The following is a 20,045-nucleotide window of genomic DNA, read 5'->3' as shown; positions in this document are numbered from 1 at the left end:
TGTGATTTAATTGAACTTTTACAAAATTGACGTCCTAATGATGCAGAATGTCTTTTCAGGGGTCCTGGTTAACGTTAGGGGTAAGATGCTGAGTGTGTGTGTGTGTGTGTGTGTGTGTGTGTGTGTGTGTGTGTGTGTGTGTGTGTGTGTGTGTGTGTGTGTGTGTGTGTGTGTGTGTGTGTGTGTTATGGACACCCAGCACTGCCATGAAAACCTCCCACAGACGCAGTTCTGAGTGTTACTTGTTTCTCGTTGACGTCTCTGTGTTATCTCCCCCCTTTGGAGCTGGATGGTTCGCATCAGCACCGGGAAGCCCCCCCCCCTCACACCAGGGGTTTAGTTGTCGCTGGAGAAAGCTCACAATGAGATGCGTCCTGACGCATCAGATGGGAGTTCCGCCGGTACAAAAGTCTTTTCTTACACTTTTTATGCATCCTGGTGTTTGAACTCTGGAGCAAAGCGCTCTGCTTCTTCTGCAGAGAAGAAAACCAGAGTCTGAGTCGCTCATGTTTTCCGGGCATGTGAGAGTAAAGCGGCTCTGGATGCTCGCTGGCTTCGTCTCTCAGTGGTAACACCTGCAGAAGCTTTCCGCTTGCTCCCTCTGAATGTAACCACTCTGTATTTCTTAACGTGCGTAAATGAAGGACAAGGCTGGCGGGATTCCCTGACTGATGTGCTGCGCTTTTATGAAAAGAGAAGAGGAAAAAAGCAGCTAAACGGAGGAATTAAACCCGGTAAGTTTTTAAAAACCTTTTTTTATAAGCTTTTCGTGGCTCCCTGCTAGTTGTTACCATTACGCGCGGATTTGTGGGCGCACAGCAGACTGGAGATTGGATTGCATTCCATCTCGATGAGTGGAGAATGATCGTTCTGCTTGTGTAAAGACAAACACCACAGGTACAAATAAGAAAGATCAAACTTAAAGAAATGAATATGCAAAAGACACCACAGGGCACCACGAGGTCACTTTGCACCGTGTGGCACTGTTTAATTGACCCCCCCCCCCCCCCCCCCCACAATAGGCTGTGATAAAATCACAATATATGAAGTCCCTGTGGGGAAATAACAGGAGCTCTACATGGTGTTCGGACATGAAGTGGGATGGAGAGTTGAAAATATGCTCACCTAGATAAAACCTGTAAGGAGCGTCGGTGTGCCAAACTGATTTTCGGGTGAGGAGTCAGAATAAGACCATTAAATGTTTTAAAAGGTGGAGGAACACGCTCATTCCAGTTCATCATTTTTTGCAGTTTTGCAATAATTTATACAGACCAGCCCTTTCAGCAGCCCCTGCCCCCTCAAACAGCTTTCACTAAAACTGTGATTTTTTTGTGTGAAAATGGCTGTAATATGACTTTTTTCTGACTTCTTGTCCTGTTGGAACCTGGTACTCATCGTCTTAAAGGTTAGACTGATCACAGCAAAGCAGTTTATAAAGTGATTTAACGTGTTTAATTTGAAAATAAGGCTAATATATCTGGATGGTGGCGTTGCCTGCTGTGCAAGGTGCTTCAGAGATCATAATATTTGCATTATATCGAAGATGTTGCCTCCCACCAGCTGAGAGTGTGTGGAGCAGGAGAATGGAGCTACAGGGAGATGTTGGTTATAGGTCAGCAAATAAAGACAGCACGCTTTGTGACATTATGCTGAAGGGAGGAACTGCACATTCTTTTAATATCCTCATCATCTGGTAAATAGCTGTTTGTGGACAGGGCTTCAACAATCCTCATATTATATATTTTATGTCATTTTCACCCTTGAAGAGGGAATAAAAATATACATATAACATGAGGAGATGCTTCTTTTGCCATTAGCAGCTCCTGGGGAGAAGAGGTGAACAGCTCACGCATTAAGTCCATTTCAAGCTGGAAAAAAATAGATCTGTCCTCTGTGCTCTCAAGCTTTTCAGAAAACCCACCTGGGGCTCTCTTTGCAGGAAGCGTGTTGCATTTTTTGCTTTAAGTAGCCGACTGATGTGAGAGGCACTCGGCAAAATTAAAGAGAATCACCATGTCGATGCAGTGATGATGAAAAGTACTTCTGTGAACACAATATCCCTCTTTTTCATTTGGGAGACTTACACACGTGAAGTCTCCGCTTTGACACTGACACCCTCTTCTTCCCTGTGCTCTCTCTCTCTCACACACACACACGCACACACACACACACACACACACACACTCACACACACTCTTCTGGGTGTGACTGGAGACAGTGAACTGAATCAACAACCAATTAAAATGACGGAAACCCCTTTTCATTCTGTGCCATCTCTGCTTCCTCCTCAATAATGAAAATTATGATAACAAGTGGAAACAACTAATCTTGGTTGAATATGTAATTTTCTTGCTCAATTATGACGGAGTCCTCTCCCCTCATCTGGGCCACGAGAGAGAGCGTATCACAAAGAGGGTTCATTTGTAGCTCATTAGGCAAAGTGTAAAATTCTGGTTTAATAATTAATGTTGGAACAGGCAATTAATGCCCGATAGTTTTCCCGAGTGCATGAAAGAGCAGATCTCTGTTATATCTTTTTACATGTAGAGAATATAGGTTTCTCTTTGGAAAGTCACCATCTCCCATCAGTTGCCTAGAGCTACCTAGAGAATTGAGCTGAAACTGAAATGAAGCCCTCCCTGTTTGGACTCCTCTCATTTCAGGGACAAGTGAAATTATATAGAAAGTAATTGGAATATAAAGCTGTGGAAAATGTCCTGATATATTTTTGGAGGGGCTGTACGTGAGGACGCAAATGTCCAAGTCAGTTGTTCCTGACATTTTCAGGAACTTCTCCTGCCTTCCTCCTGGTAAAGTGTCAGAGTGAGCTTGTGCTACAGCTAGTAAATATCTGGAGAATTCACTTTGAGCTATTTGGGCACGTTGATGCCATTTCACATGACGTATGTTACTGAAAAAACCCCAACAGGAATACAGATTAATGGATAAAGAAGAGGTGCCAGACACGTGGAAGATGCAGACAAAGATGTTCAATTAAGACAATGAGATTCATGAGCTTCTGGTGATAAGGGCCGGAGTCAATATGCTGTGAATGAATATTTTCCTGTTTTCAGCTCGTCCAACCTGGTCAATCTCCCGCTCTTTATTTTCCTGAGTTCAAGTCTGAGACTACACCAGAGTATTGAAGTCATTATTTTTGTAATATTATGACTTAATATTCTTGAAATCTCTATCTAAAACTTAACTTTGATCCATTTTGTGAGTTGATTCCTCATCATTCTTAATGACTGATACAAATTGTGGCGTAGTTTGTGTTTGGGTTCTCTGGAATCCAGATGGCATTTCATGTTATGCATCATGTGCCATGTGAAAACAGGAAGCTTGACTGATGTGGAGAAGCTCCCAAATGAGACACATACAACACACATTCCTTACAGTGTTTTCATTATAAGTCACCAGAGATATGATTCACACTTTCCATGTTTGCTTCAGTCTGATAAAGCTTGTAAATCAACCTGCAGGTAACCAACACGTACGACTGAGCTGAAACTGAGGAAACAAGAAGCAGATGTATTTAGTGGAGTTACAGCCTCGGTTTTAACGTTTGTCACTACTTAACGTGAACCATGTGTCTGAAATTCCTACTTTTGACATGACCTGCTACAGTAAACACAAAAACCCTTGTGGTGATTTACTGCAGTGTCTTCATCGCACTGTTCGTCCTGCAGACTGACTCCACTGTTTACAGTGTTGTGCGACGTACAGGTTAGCTGAGAGAATTAGAGCTGAGCAGATGGTGGGACAGTGTTTGTGAGGAGGAGTTTACCATCGGGCTGTAAAACACCCCGTCTGAGACCGTGTCAACTATTTGATGTGGGACAGAAAGGAAAATGTCAGTGTTAGAAGAATGACCAGGAGATTCTGAGTGTGAAATGGGGAAGAGTTGAAGAGTTGAAATCGGCCGGCCATGGTCGCATTAGAGAGAGAGAGCGTTAACTATCATCTGCCAAACTAAACTTCCTTGAGCTCAGATAGAAGCAGTCAGACACCAGGGCTCAGAGCAGGATTACTTACATTCCCATGAGGACTATAACTGGAATCAATGTGCTGACTAGAAGGGCGCCTGGAGAGTTATACTGCTGCCCAGGCTTATTGGCCACTTTATCGCTCTACTGATGAGATGGTGACGTATACAAAACATTTCTGAAATCTACAAAAACTAGTGCAGTGGCTTCAAATCCTGCCTGTTTGGAATGGGCTGTTTGCTTGGCCTGCAGTGATGCTGGTAGCAGCTTTTCTTTATGAATCTGTAAATGAGCCATGTCAAGTAAAAACCAGCTGCAGGACCCTGATGCTGCACCACCGCTGCTGCACAAAGAGCTGTTCACCTGTTTATTCAAAGTGCATTGAAGCCGAACTACAGAATCAGTTGTCTTTGCAGTTGACATGCCCTCCTTGTTGTTAACACACTCTTGTCACGATCAACAATACATCACTTAATTTGGTGAGTTCCAGCCGCTACTGCTACAGAGCACTGGTCGTCTGTTTATACAGCTAGTGGGAACATTCAGCGTATCCTGCTTAGTAGTCTGGTGGTGGAGCTCATTCCATTACAAGTAATGAGTTCCTCCACCAATGTCAGAAGAAACCATTCACTTTTTTTAATAAATATATTAGGGTTTTTAAGATTTAGAGATGAGGAGTGTGAGCAGCATGTTGGCAGAGCAGCAGATTCAGTGTCCACACAGGGCGTTTACAGACAGTATTGATTTTATGTCACCTGCATGTTGGCAAAGATCAGAGCCCGATATACAATCAGTTATGCATAGAAAACAATACAGTTGAAATGTAAAGATATACTCAGATTAGCAGGTGATCAATAGAGCTGTGACATTACATGGTCGCTTCACGTGTAGTTAATCAGAGCATCACGTAGCAATATCAGGAGAAAAGTAGACTTTTTACATTGTCAGTCACAATCAGAGCTATTGATGTGTGAGAGCACGACCCACCGCTGCTCTAAACACCAGGCTGGAGTTAAGTAGTTTAGTCCAACTGAGTCTGCATCAGGTTTAAGTTTAAAGGTGCCAATGTGCTGATGAGCTGGACTGGTTTTATCAATGGCCATGATTAGACTGGGCCCAATTTCCTTTTGGAAAATCTATGATCTAAGATCTCTGGCAAGAACAAATGCAGTTCTAAGAACGTGTGCAGAATAGTCTAATTCCCAGACCTCGTCGATGAACTCCAAAAAGCGGAGTTATAAGGAAGCCACAATTGCACAGCTGGTTTTATACTGGAAGAATATGGACATTTGTAAATGTGTGTGAATTCATTTCCTCTGTTTCATTCTGTGCTTTACCTTCTCTCATCATCCTCTTGTCACTATTTATGCTGCTGAGTTTTCTTTTTACTCTGGAATTACAGCAATCCAGAAAATTGAGACTATATCAGTGGTAATCCCCTCGGATTTACAGGCAGGATTACTCACAAGGGATTGGACTCGTGTGAGAAAGCAGTATTTCACTCACTAAATAACATCCCCCTGCCCTTCTCCCTCTCTCTTTCTCTCTGTGTCTCTGTTCATCATTCTCTCCACCACTGTTTCAGCAGAGAGTAAGAGCCACTACATTGTACCATCTCTGGGCAAATCTCGATTTTAACCTTCAATCTAAATTTACAATTTTATGAATCTTTCTCCTCTCATTTCATTATATTCTCATTTTTCTTCTTCGCCATACCTCCCTGTCTCTGACTAATCTGCGATCAATACCCTCATAATTGCAGCTGAATCCTGAGATTGGCCCCTCCAGATGAAAGTTGTAATTATAGATCATGACACTGTGCCACTCACCATCACGATGACAGCAGGGGTCATATCTGAATCCATACAAGAATGCACTCAGGCCATAAGTGGTCAATGAGATCGACTTGTTGAAAGACGCCTGTTTCTGTTACTTGAAGGCATTTCTGTAGGGAGAAATATTATAGAAGAGGAAAATACAACGACTCTATTAAAAAAAAGAGTGTTTTTCTGAACACAAGGCTCAGTAGAGTGCACAGCAGCAGTGTAATATGAACCGCGTGAGTCAGAGTGGAAAAGCCAAATCATAATTAGAGCTTTTTATCTAGTTTTCATGTTGTAATTCCAGCAGCCTTTAAGTGAGCAAGGCCAAGATAACACAATAGAATATGATCATTACTATTAGTTCCAGCTCTTACAACTGGTGTGCTATCTTACAGATTATCAGTGTTTTGTGTTTTCTGCCAGAGTTATAGGAGAAAAGTGCTTTTTTGCAGGGTAATGCTTAATTACACATTAAACCAAGGCTATCTGTAGAGCCAGTGTTTGGTTTGACCACACAGGGCAGAAACTTGGTGGTGCAACATGGCGGCTCCGTGGAAGAGGACTTTCTTCTAAAAATAATGTGCTCAACAGTTATTTTTAGGTTCAGTTGATTATACTAAATTTCTGCAAATACATAGATCACCAGAGAGCCCCTTGGATCCTTCACCTTTAATTGAGGAAGAATTTATTTTTGTTTCTCCCTACATCCTGCTGGGTCACCAACCCCCTGTTATTTCTGTTACAGTACAGCATTGCTCTGAAAACACTTTATACACACTATTCATATTTTCTAGATGTTTCTAACAACACTATACTGACAGTATAGTGTAGGATGTAAGGCTTCGCAGTGTTTAAATCCCAATTTTACACTTCAGGAACTTTTTTGGATAATGGGCAAACAGATTGCAGGTAGCATTTATAGTGTTGTTTATTATGCTAATAATCAAATCTCATTAACGCACACCTTGTGACCAGATTACATTCATTAGGCTGAAACAAGCAATTCACCATTCACACGTTTATCCAGTTAAGAGCGTTTGGTGAATCCAACATGGACACGCTCGCACCAGTAAACCCCAAAGAGAGAATAACGATTAAAATACAAAAGTATTCCTGTAAGAGGTTTGTTGTATGAAGCACGTGACAATTATATTTCAAACCAGATGCAAATCAGGCCCGATGTCTGAGCTTAAGGACAAGCTCTAGAGCCACGTAAAACAAAGCTGTAATGAGGAAGGAGACCCTGATGTAATCACCATGTCCTCTTTGTGACTTCATCCTGTTCTGCTGAGGTTCAGAACGGGATTTAAAGTTTTCTTAATTGGTGGCTTTCTGTGTAATTTGAATTTCTCCTGTCTTTTAAAAGACTTTGGTATGGTTGAATTATTGGGTTTGATTAAATAGAGTTTTGCCAGTATGAATGAAGCAGGTATTGTTTGGGAGATTTTTTTAAATAGTCAAGACTTTCTAAGTTCAATGTGTTAATTGGCTGTACCATCTTTCTGTCAGAGTCTGGATTCTAATTTTGCTCAACATTTCTTCCACATTCAAAGACAAGGTGTCAAAGTGTCTGTTCTCTTTACTCACAAATGAGTTTGCACTTGTTTTCTCTGGGATTCTGTGAAGCTGTGAGGATCCATCCGGCTTAATTGACAATAAAATCAATTCACCAGATCCATGACAGATTTCACTTATTTCAGACTTCACTGAACCTTAACGTGTAACTTCACTCTAAGTTTTGGCTGGAGTGCCCGTCCCTGGAATTTCAAATAATGCCTTTAGAACGCAGCGCTGGGTTGCGACATAAATGATGTATGAGATAGTGTCCTGAAGTCCAAGACTACAATCGTCCCAAGCTGTTCGACGTGGTGGCACAGACGTCCAGTGCTGAGACAGCTGGCGCTGAGGCAACTGTGCCTGAGGAGCACGGTGGTACCTGAGCCCTGAGACAGCCACCTGTGCCAGCGGTTCAAGTGGTGCGTCTGAGAGACAGCTGAAGAAGTCGTATCTGCTTGTGTCACATGGCCTCTTAACTTTGATTGGAGGATGTTAACATTTTCAAATATCTACAAAATGTCATGACGTTGAAACGGTTGACTCTATGTAAGCATTGCCCCTGCAAGGTCTAAGAGGGTTTGAAACATTAGGTGGCTTTATGAGCCGTGCAAGGATTCAGGATTCTGCGAACTGAGTCCAGCAGACGGTCTTTATTTGCTGCTGAATAATTACTGCAGGGCACTTTTACAGTTTCAGAAAGATTGCTGCACTTAGCATCACCACAGGTCAAACAACCAGTCCCTTCCAAACAGGCAGGAATAGAACGGGTGCTGCACTAGTTTTATTAATTCCTTACTGGCTTCTAGTATGCAGCTAAAACAGCCTGGATACTGTTATTTTTAGTCATGTGCTGTTTTATTTTTCCTCTCTTTGTTCTTTCTATAATCACAATCCTTCAATATGGGGAAGATAAACCTCTGATACGCTTTGTCTTCTTAAGCGTTCTCGTCAAACATTGGCTGTTGTCTTCCAACCTCTGGTGAATCATTGCCCCTTCACTTCTATGACTCACACACACAAACACTCAAACACAGGAGTTAAAGATAAAAGCACTTCTGTTTGTCATCAGTCAGTGATATGGATGCTAACTGCAGAGTGTCCTCACTTAAACACATCAAATTTAGATGTACTGATATTGCTGGTCTATGTCCTCCTCACTGTAATGGCATCCGCTGTAGACTCTTTTCTTTTGTGTTTGCGAGGTGGCATCACAGCACTGTAGAATTTTTTTTTAAATTTGATTTTATTCACTGACCAAAGGAAAACATTTCCATATTTGGTTTTGATCCATGTACAATATTTCAGACTCAATATGGACACTACCCATGAGTAGAAACCATCTACTGTAAAGAAAGGTCAACGACACAACTCAACTTTCTCGTGCTGTAAAAAGCTAAAATATCCTGGTGCTGCCATCGTGCGCTTTTAACGTCATTTAGAGCCAGAGTCTGTGCAGCAGTGACAATGGCGTGGAACTGTGGTCACAATGTCTCGTCGATATTTGTGCTCAATCACAAGTCAGTCTCAGACGTCAATAAGGGCATCCGGACCTAAACTGACAGAAACCATTTTTGAGAAAAATGTATTTGAGATGCAGTTTGACTTTATTGTTTGGTCCATGTCCCATCTGCTAACAAGGGGGTGATGAACTATATTGTGGCCAGGGGGCGATCAAGATTATCAGGCTTTACCTTTGAGGGCAAAACACTCCGGTAACCAAACAGTCATTTTAAAATAATACTGAGTGAAAACTACTGATACTGGGATTGAATGTAATATGTTTCCTTTTCATCATTGTGTTTGCAGTATATTCAGTTTGGTAAGGTCAAAGGTTTGGAGCAATTTTACTGTGCTCCGTTGCTAATTTCTTGGTTTTAGATATCAAATTTAATGGAAGATACACAGAAATAGCACATTTAGATCTGTGTTCTAATCATAAGCTTGTGTATCATCACCTCCAATATAAACCAGATCCCCACTGTCTCTTCCTCTTATATACGTCTCCTCTCTCCACACTCGTTGGCAGCTGGGACTTACAATCTCTGCATCAGCTCATCACCGTCCCACTCTTTAAGAGACGGCATCTCCTAGATGTCCTAGATTTGTACTTCAACTGTTCCACTTTCTATAGGGTCCTGTACAGTGAGGAGTCTATTACTTTGGAGTAGTATGAAAAAACATTGGTGTGAAGATTGTCTCTGCAGTAGGAGGTTTTGATGTGCTGTTTCTGAAGGCTGCATTTTAACTAATGTGCACATCCTGGTTTAATTGTAACCTCTTTAAACCGTGAGGAATTTAAGGACGTTCGAACTAATCTGTTTCAAGCCACTGAAAATGCTAAATTGTCCCATTTTCAACAATCTGTTTGCTTCCTTATCGGCTTATGGCCGAGCTGAGATTATCCTTTCCAGCTGCTGTAATGAGTCCTGAAGTTTGAACCCAGAGGTTTGGATAGACCGATGACACTTCACTCCCTGAAACTCTCTCTACAGTTCATTTGTTGCCACAGAAATCTGTCACCATAAATCACCATGCGAAGCCCCTCCAGTGTCGTCCCGTGCTGGCTCCTATGAGGATTATATTGTTTGTTATTTTACATTGTATTTATGTGGGTGGGTGGATGGGTGGGCAATTGTGCTTGTGTGAGCTTGTGCACACATGCAGCCCACACAGCCTCAGAAAAACACCCACGCTCCACACTCCCAGGCACCTGCAAACAACAGAGATATGATAAACCCTGGAGCCCTCAAGAAATAATGTGATTCCGTTCACTACTTCCTGTCTCGCAGCGCGACATGGCAGCACGTTACACTTCACGGGCTCCATCGCCCTGCAGTCTGTTTGGATTTTTATACTCTTGCCCTTGTAGGCTATATTTTAACAAATATTTGCTCTGAAGTCATGTTGACTGTTCATGCAACTAATCAATTAATAGCGTCATTTTCTCTCTCATGATGCAGCTCAGTCGTCTGTATTTCAGTATTTGCATGACACCATGCAAATACATTTTTTAAAAAACTATGTCACCAAATCAACAAAAGCATCCTTGATTGCACACTGACTGTAATGACAAGCAATATGAGCCAAAGTCATTACTGGCAGTGCTGACTTGGCTATGAGACAGTTAAAAGGCATTTACCTACTTGAAACAACTGAACAATGGTTATTGATGTAACTAAACATCTTAAGAGGATGAGTAGTTTCTGCAGGTTTTACTTTTCAGGCTGATGATGTTCAACACAAAGTAAAAAGCAATCTGTATGAGGATAATTACTGAAGACAACTCATTACCTCCACCAAGGACATGGTGTTTTCACCCCTGTCTGTGTCTTGCTATGTGTTAGTTGTTAGGTTTGTGTATTTTTCAGCAGGAATACACAAAAAAGTACTGAACAGATTTCCACTATACATGGTGGAAGGATGGGACATGAGTCAGGGAGAACCCCTTACACTTTGGTGTGGATACTCGACCCAAGTTGTTCGGGTCGGGTGCGGACAAAAGTTTGAAATGGATGTATCTTGATGGAAAATTCAGACAAGTTTAGGGGACTGATATTTTAGTGTGTGCAGCTTGATTGGATTTAAGGAGCATGTTAGTATTCACCCTCCTTACTTGTAGTTTTTGGGGACAAAAATAAGCTTTTTAAACCCCCAGTGGTTTCTGTACAAAGCTGAACCTCATCAGCTCTTTTGACTCCATCTTCAATCTACTACATCATTCCCATCCTCTGCCTCTCCATTGATGTAAACGCGCACACACACACACACATGTATATCCTCGCTCTGCTACCATATAGCACACGCTTCAGTAAATGGAAGACAGTATCTGATAGCGGAGTTAGCGATGGCTCTACCATCTCTGAGCTAAATCAATTAGCCAGTCAATTAGCGAATCTCCAGTGGGGCCATGCAGTGTTTGCAGGCCTGCTGGGTTCACAAGGTTCCGCCCAGGTCAACAGACACGCTGCTACACATTCTGCACCATCTGCTGGGATTTGGCCTGAACCTGAAAGGAGGAGTGAATTGGATTCGTTGCTAATCGGGTGTGATGCCAAGGAGCTGACAGGGCAGGACTGTGATGTGGTACAAAGGTCCAGTTTTCTTCATCTGACCCAGCATAACATGTGTTTGACGTTAATTGCACGTTTGTTTGCTTTTGTGATCTTTTTTTAATTTTCCCCTGATTTGAGTAAGATGAATTAACATCCCACCGGGCCCATCCATGCCTTGTTACATTACTCCCTCAATTTCAAAGCCAGATGTAGATACTAATATATACTACAGAAACGGCATACAGCCAATTTAGAAAAGGTCTGTTCTTGATTGAAAATCTTTTTCTCTCAACCATTCATTACGAATCTCATTATCTTATTGTGCTGTGAACCAGACCCCGAGGAGATAAGCCTCGTCCATGACTTGTTTGATGTGTAAACAGATAAGCTATTCAGCCATCTATCAAAAATGCTACTGCGCATATGTTTGTGTACGTGTGTGTGTGATGTGCACCAGAAACACATTACAGTGCAGCAGCTTACAACGACAAGTGAGTGACTGATTCCCGACCGTCCTCTTACTTAGCATTCAGTATTACAGCGCTGCCACTGAGCGCTATCAACGGACCTGCGCTTATCAATCTCTTCTGCTCTGATGCAATGAAGTGAGACTGTAAGGTGGTCACGCCGCTTCACGCCTCAGCAATCAATATCTCCGCACCTACATCTGCACTCGATATTTTCTCCGTGCCGGCTACAGCGCATGCGAAACAAAGATGATGAGAGAAACATGACGACTGAAGGAGCTAGAATCAAAGTAAATAAGAGTGGAGAGTCAAAGAAGATAAAGGCCTTTAGGAGGCAGGTGGGGTCTTATGAAAGATGCTGTGAAGATGAAGCGTGGGTAATGTAAGCATAAGTAGATTAATGTGTTTCAATAATTTTTACCTTTGCTAAGGAGGTTGCATATTCACCCGTTTGTTTGTTTGTTAGCAGGATTATGCAAAAGCTCCTGGACAGATACTGTAATTAGATGATTTCATTTGAAGATGATAGAAGAAGATATATGTTATGTTAAGTTCTGTACAAATAAAGTTATTATTATTATTATTATCATTATAGTTGTTATGATAATTATAATATATATATGGTCTGATTATTATTATTGTTGTGCCAATTTTTTGCTTTTATTTATTTTTGTCATCTGAGCAGTGAAAATCAGGCAGGAGCTAAAAAAATTTTGTTGCATATTTCCCACAAAGAATCCACAAAATTGGTCATTAACACAAAATTGGCTGCATAGCGGAAATGTCCATTACAATAAGTTAAAAATGGAACTGGTGCAGAAGATATATGAAAATAAATGTCTTTAGCTAAATGGAATAGACATTTCATATGTGTAATCGTTCAGGCATGTATTTAAATTAGGTTCAAACCAATCAGGAGCCTCAACCTAATCATCAAGGATTCACAATCACAATCCTATTTGTATATACGTGCATAGATTTCTGTGTCGTGCCAATGCAATTTCCCCATCCTCGCTTGGGATTAGATGACATCACTAATTTACAGACACATACATCTTCTTCCAGTATGTGTACAAAACAAGTGGGAGAATGAACAGAACCATTGTACATATCAATAAAGAGGGTTTTTTTCTCTTCTCCCAGGCTTTCTCTGGATAACTGGTTAATTTATATTTCTCATACATAAACAGGTCAGCATTTGCACATTATCCATCAAAATCTACATTTCGTACACAACAGACCACCACGCAGTTCAGAAAAAAGGGCGACAGCAGAAAACTTGTTTTCTAAATCTCCAACAGCACATTTAACCGACCTGCTTCTTGTCTTCTAAATGCATCTCTAGTTTCCACAATCAAGGTAACATGTCGGGTGGGCTTTTTATCATTGTGACGTAATTTCTATACAACCTATTACACAAAGTGTAATTGCTCTTCCATGGTATCTAAGTGCAGGGCTTTAAATAACATGTTTTGATCCTTGATAACAAACCTTTTACTTTACATGAGGGGAACAAGACGTGTTCAGCAGTGGATACAAACATGCAGTGCAGAGATTGACTACTGTTTGATACAATTACACTAAAACAAGCTGGGAGAGCTCTGTTGCTGTTTAGCAGCATCACTTTGATTCAGGAGTTGGTTAAAGCAGCGCTGCACGTGTTTGTCTGTGTGATCAGTGCTCTGTGCCCTTTTCTGTGCTGTTAAACAATATGTACAAATCTTGGATGGAGGGCAGCCGGCAGTCGACTCCGCTCTCGGCCATTTGAATGTCACGGTGCAGGTTTATATTAGAGCAGGGCAGAGCATGGACAGAATGTTTCCTTGTTCAATTAATGGTTCCTGGAACTAAAGCTTAAGATCTTATATTGTTACAGTTTGTCATCTGCATCATAGATTAACAGTGGAATTTGATGACAAATCTACAGTGTTCTAGTGGTGTGTAAGTATCTATATTAAAGTATATATTTTTTATCTACCTTTTTTATCAGTTGATTGGGGATTGGAGCTAAACTGTGAATAGAAGTTTTGTGTATATAGATGGACGACATGACGGGTCCAGGTGGCCCCCTAGTGGCTAGCTGCAGGATCATAATCCTTGCCTCCTCCATGTTTGCAGATGGTACATGGAACAAAAAAGTCAACATTACACGTCCACTAAAAAAAAACCTTTCTTATTATAAGTGTCAAACGCCACGATTGACAGCTGAGACTGACCTGCGATTGGTCAAGCGCGTGTGTATCGGCGGGACCTCACTACCACCGCTGTATCCCCAATCGCTACTGCGACTCTGGCTCTAAAAGACCTCATCAGTACAAGATGGCAGCGTTCGTTTCCAGGATATTTGGCTTCACTTCTGGAGTGTTAGTAATTTAAGAGGCGTCATTGATCTGTGTGACCGTAGACTGTGTAAAAAGATGGACTGCATAACTTATACCCACAGGTTAAACTACAACATCTGTTTCCCCACCTAGTGGCAGGCAGTTGCATAGGCCAATAATCTTGCCTCCTCCAGGTTACCAGATGGGACATAGACCATTGATGTTTGGTCAAACATGTGTATCCGGATAGTGGGAGGACGTGGAGAGGCATTGTCTTTATATACAGTCTACGTGTGTGACTCATTAAGGGAGTGCAATGTATTGTCCATCAGTGGTTTGAACTCTTAACCTCAGAGAGCAAACTCAAGGCAAAATAAACGGCTCAAACTGGTCAATCCTGCAGTTTGGTTTATAAAAGTTGTTGTGTTGACATGCTCTGTCTGTTTAACACAGCAGCCTGTTTGCTGTCATTGCCGATGCACAATAATCCCTCTCAAGGGCCCAGCTGCCAGTCAACACTTCAGCTAATGGATGTGATTTGCAGAGTTGTATCAGGAACAAACACGCACTCAGAATTATTTGTCTTTGACACTTATTATACGCCAGCAGAATGTGATTTGTTAAATGTGAGGAGGCAAATATTATTGTTTGTTTTCCAGCAGGGTTGTTCTTTAATATTCCAAATTAATATTCCAAATTATCTTCATATGCAGCTTGTAGAAATATTAAAGAAAATAAGACAGTCTCATTCCAACAACCACATTCTGTTTATTTGTGTCCTTAATCTTCTCAGTCCCTTATTTTAACATTTTAAAAGTAATTTGGTAAAAAGACAAATATTTGAAGTAAACCATTTACCATTATTATTTGTTGTGTGGGTTGTAATTCAACAACAAGTGTTCTCAACTGTCCATTTCAGCTGCAATGAGTCCATTTAATGTGTCCCTTAATGCATGTTTGCCTCTGAATTACAAGTGGCCAGTATTCATGCTGCTGCTTTTAAATAATAAATTATAGCAGTCCTCATCTATACATGGAGAGCTGGAGGGAGGATATGTCTTCTTTGGTGATTACTAGTCATTTGAAGTCCTTGTCCCCCACTGGGACATAATACCACATTTCCACATTTCACTTCCTATCTCCTTTAGTCATTGAAAGTCAGTCAGCTTTCCTCCCTGTGATAATGCTTAATTGACCTGGAGGAAACATTGTCAATTTCTCTTTGTATGGCCATGATCCACCTCCTGAGCACCTCCAACAGTTCATGTGAAGCAAGTTTCATTTAGGTTATATGTCAGAAGTCTGTCTGTGGCCTTGTCAGTGAGGGAAAAGTTTAGGTTTTTAATTATATTTGGTTTGAAATGTCATGAAAATTGGTCTTTTTAAAATATAATCAATCAATTGATTCTCATTGTCATTGCATTGTTAGCAACTTAAAGCTCTTGGTGACTCAGGACACCCTGAATTAATTTCGGTACTTTCGTAGTAAAAGCATGTAGTTGCTAACTGAAGTGAAGTGAAGTTCAGTTTTGCAATAAAAGAAAATCATTTTTTCGGCCTCTGTGCTTGAGGCACCTGTTTTCAGGTTGTCAGTTTGTCTGTGTTTCATGTGAATATGTTCTTTTTTGGTACAAACATTCACTTGGAAACAAAGACAAATTAGATGGTTCATTTTCAGGGGTCAAAGGTCAAGATCGCTGTGACACCACAATGACCATTTTTAGCCTCATGAAGACAATATCTCTGGAACACCACTGGTGAAATCTCCTGAACTCAAAGATAATTCGTGGTTGAAGGTCAAATTTCAAGGTCGCGGTGACCTAATGTTATTCTAAACGTGATATATGATGAACAGCCATTACACCTGGCACGAACATTGACTTGGAAACAAGCATGACCTAATTAGAACTGGGAGGTCAGAGGTCAAGGTCACTTAGGCCTCTTGAACATAATAGTTTAAATATACTGTTGCAGAATTTCTTCAAGTTTTGACCAGTTGGACTCAAAGATGAACTAATTAGATTTCAGGGGTCAAAGGTCACTCTGACCGCATGAGTCTGGACTGTGAGAAGTGGACTGAAACTGTGCTGGTCAACGGAGAAATGGTAAAAATTCTACTGGATTTCCCAGTGAAGCATCAGTGTTGTTAATTGTTTCCTGTCATATTTAATTCAAATCAAACTGCTCTTTCGATGAAGTGCCTTTATATGTTGTTGTTGCTTGTCTTGGAGATTTCAACGCCAGTCTTACAACAAATGTAATAAACCAACACAATGGCAGAGGCTGTGTGGGCGTTGAGTCTGTGTGTCAAGTCATAACGCTCCATTTGCAGGTCAAGGTTGAGTTTACAGGTTGATGGAGTGTATTTACTTCCCCTAAAGTGTAGGTGGTTTGTTTGTTTGTGTGTTTGCAGAATATGGGGGAGGGGATGACGGCGAAGCTGCATATAACTAATCTTCCTTTTTTTCTCTCTCATTTTGTGGCTCCCAGGGTAAAGCTGCTGCTGAGGAAGCTGCATGAAAGCTGGACACAATCATCTTTGTCGACACGACAGTTGAAAGTTCATGGGAAAGACGACGCCTGGATGCAGAGACGCCAACACACAAGCATTTAAAGCGGGGAACCACTTGGGGGAGAAAGACAATTTGCTGATGATGGCATTTCAGTTGAAATTTGTATATACCTGCCAAAACCACATGGATCACAAACACTAATCTGCACACAGACTGGATAACTAGAAAATGTCCTCGTCTTGTTTTGATGGCGATCATGTAATTGCACAGTTCTGGCTTTCCAGTATCATCAAAGACACAAGACGTGGCCAAGTTTCAATACAAACCTCAATTTAAAAGGCTCCGTGCAGACTTCGGAATAGATAAGAGCAACAACAAGCAAACCTTTGTATCTGTCGTCATCATCTTCCTCCATGCAGCTCCCGCTTGGCTTTATTGAAGAGGAGGAGCCCATTAAAGAATTCGAGAGATAGGAGGGTTTGGTCTGAAGGTGTTGTTGGCGGCTGGCTGCTGGTTGGAAATGAGATAAGAGCGCTGGGAAGAGAGGAAGGAAGTGACTGTCTGACGGGAGCTGAATACAAATTAGGAATCATCTCTCCTGCAGCTACACCAGGGAGGCGAGAGAGATGAGCGAAATGGACAAATAAGTAGGTTTCAATTATATGAGCATTAGTGTAAACTGTCGCTAAACATTGATGACGTCACATTGCTATGTACAGGATGGGAAATGAAGGAAAATGTTGTCTTAGCTACTGAAAGGAGGATAAAAAACCACCAGAGAACCTTCCTCTGCGCCATGTCTGAATCGATCTGTGCACAATTTCAAATTATACTTCAGAGGCTCTACCAAACCTTCTAGAAATAAGGTTTTAAGAGGAGCACAGGTGAGATGGAGCTGGATAACAGCTCCCTGGACTACTTCACCAGCAACTTCACAGAGATCCCCAACGCCTCCACCTCTCCGCCCCCCTGGAGCGAGGCCACACTACTCGGCCTGCAAGCCTCCCTCTCTGCGCTGCTCGCTGTCGTAACCTTGGCCACCGTGCTTTCGAACGCCTTCGTCGTCGCCACCATCTTTCTGACCAGGAAGCTCCACACTCCTGCCAACTTCCTGATTGGCTCCCTGGCCGTCACAGACCTGCTGGTGTCTATTTTAGTCATGCCGATCAGCATCGTCTACACCGTGAGCAAGACGTGGTCTCTGGGGCAGATTGTGTGTGACATCTGGCTGTCGTCCGACATCACCTTCTGCACGGCCTCCATCTTACACTTGTGTGTGATCGCGCTGGATCGCTACTGGGCCATCACAGACGCTCTGGAGTACTCTAAGCGGCGCACCATGCGGCGGGCGGCGATCATGGTTGGGGTGGTGTGGGTGATCTCAATATCAATTTCCATGCCTCCACTTTTCTGGCGGCAGTCCAAAGCCCACGAAGAGCTGACTGAGTGCGTGGTGAATACAGATCAGATCTCTTATACCCTATACTCCACCTTTGGCGCCTTCTACGTTCCCACAGTGCTTCTCATCATACTGTACGGACGGATCTATGTTGCCGCCCGCTCCCGCATCTTCAAAACGCCTTCGTCCTCTGGGAAGCGTTTCACCACTGCACAGCTCATCCAGACATCTGCAGGCTCCTCTCTCTGTTCTCTTAATTCTGCCTCCAACCAGGAAGCACACCTACAATCCGACAGCACGGGGGGTGGCGGAGGAGGGTCGCCTCTGTTCGTGAACATGGTGAAAGTGAAGCTGGCAGACAGCGTGGTGGAGAGGAAACGTCTGTGCGCGGCGCGGGAGAGGAAAGCGACCAAAACTCTGGGCATCATCCTGGGCGCGTTCATCATCTGCTGGCTGCCGTTCTTTGTCGGCACGCTCGTCTTGGCCATATGTAAAAACTGCTGGTTCGACCTGGTGCTTTTTGATATTTTCACCTGGCTGGGATACCTGAACTCCCTCATCAACCCCGTGATCTACACCATCTTCAACGATGAGTTCAAACAGGCTTTTCAAAAACTCATCAAATTCAGACGGTGCTCCTGAAAAACCTTTCCACTGGATTTAAAACTGACATCTCAAGGAAAACAGGGAGACAAAGACAAATAAGATAGTGGATAATAATAATAATAATGAAAGTACTGTGCACTTAAATGTCCCATCGTGTAAACACATTTTACGTGTAAGATGTTTTTTATTTTGTAGAAACAGCTCCATGCCATAGCTCTTAACAATATATCCATCATATAGACTTATGCATGCATGCTTAAATAGATACAAATCTTTATTCCCAAGGATTATGGGACTCTTCTTACTGTAAAGAGATAAAAGAAAGAGATTTAAAGTTTATTTCGTGTCACAGGAACATTGCTGACATTTCTTGAACAAAAGCAAAGATTTAAAAAGACTAAAGATGGATGATGTAAGTGTATGAAAAGAGTTAACTCAGAGGGACAGGATTTAATCCAGCGGAAATGAAAAGCCATCTACATGTATGTTATTATGTCTTAATCTCTGTGTCTGTACGATGCTGCTCCCATAAAATGTTCCTGTGGTACAGTAAAGACCGTAGACTCAAACCTCCAGAGATTCAGTACAAATATCTTTATATGTGCAATAATACTTGAAAATGGTGCGTGTGTGTGTGTGAGTGCCGCTGTGCGTGCGTGTTTGCATTACTTTACTGTAATATATGCGTGTTTGAAGAGGAAGTGATTTCGTCATTACAGACTGAAAAACAGCATTTCCACTCTATCTCTGAATATTGAGCAGCATGTGATTTCCACAGTGGAAAAATATGTCATGTTCTGCCTCCTGTATGCTCCACACCAGGCACCACGCCTCACCTGAATGTGGCAGACATTTTCCTGTTTTCCTAACATTTTCCACACTTCTGATCCAGACAGTCTCCTGCTGCGTTCTTCATATTCAAATATAGACCTAAGTTTCTGGCTTTATAGTTTCTCAGCTGTTGCATTCACATGATAAAAGAGGCAGTGTACAGCAGGCTTGGTATCTGTTCACCCCACAGATGTGCATTAGACCAGAGTCAACCATCTCTGCCTCTGGAGCAGCAACACAGTGTGACCTAATGGACCTCCTTCTGTTTCTACCATCAATTCTTTATGTGTGCCTCTCAGAGAAGCGGCTGGATACACATGTGAACCCCTTTGCTGTTGGAATCTGAGTCTCTCCATCGGTGTTCTCCAGATCCTCCAGCTTCCTCTCACTTTCTCTGCTCTGTGAGCATCTGGGTGAAGGTGTAGAAAGTGCTGTCGCAGCTGGGTTATGACTTTCCTCCAACCCTAGAATGTGTTTCAGGTGCAGCAAT

At 42.1% G+C, this 20,045-nt stretch overlaps 1 protein-coding gene across 1 annotated transcript; it reads left to right on the top strand.

Moving 5' to 3' along the window:
* Positions 1–241: 241 nt before the first annotated feature.
* htr1d (5-hydroxytryptamine (serotonin) receptor 1D, G protein-coupled) lies at positions 242–19,293 on the top strand. Its single transcript, XM_020084795.2, has 2 exons — positions 242–734; positions 16,697–19,293. Exon 2 carries the CDS (start codon positions 17,609–17,611, stop codon positions 18,758–18,760), a length of 1,152 nt encoding a protein of 383 aa, XP_019940354.1. The 5' UTR covers positions 242–734; positions 16,697–17,608; the 3' UTR covers positions 18,761–19,293.
* Positions 19,294–20,045: the final 752 nt, after the last annotated feature.

The sequence above is a fragment of the Paralichthys olivaceus genome, chromosome 12 (assembly GCF_024713975.1).
Source record: "Paralichthys olivaceus isolate ysfri-2021 chromosome 12, ASM2471397v2, whole genome shotgun sequence".
Classification (NCBI taxonomy): Eukaryota; Metazoa; Chordata; class Actinopteri; order Pleuronectiformes; family Paralichthyidae; genus Paralichthys; species Paralichthys olivaceus.
Note: the sequence above shows the minus strand (reverse complement) of the source record. Positions and strands in the feature narration are given on the sequence as shown.

Excerpts from the sequence above, each read along its gene's own strand:
- htr1d (XM_020084795.2), top strand. The coding sequence starts at position 17,609 with ATGGAGCTGGATAACAGCTCCCTGGACTACTTCACCAGCAACTTCACA.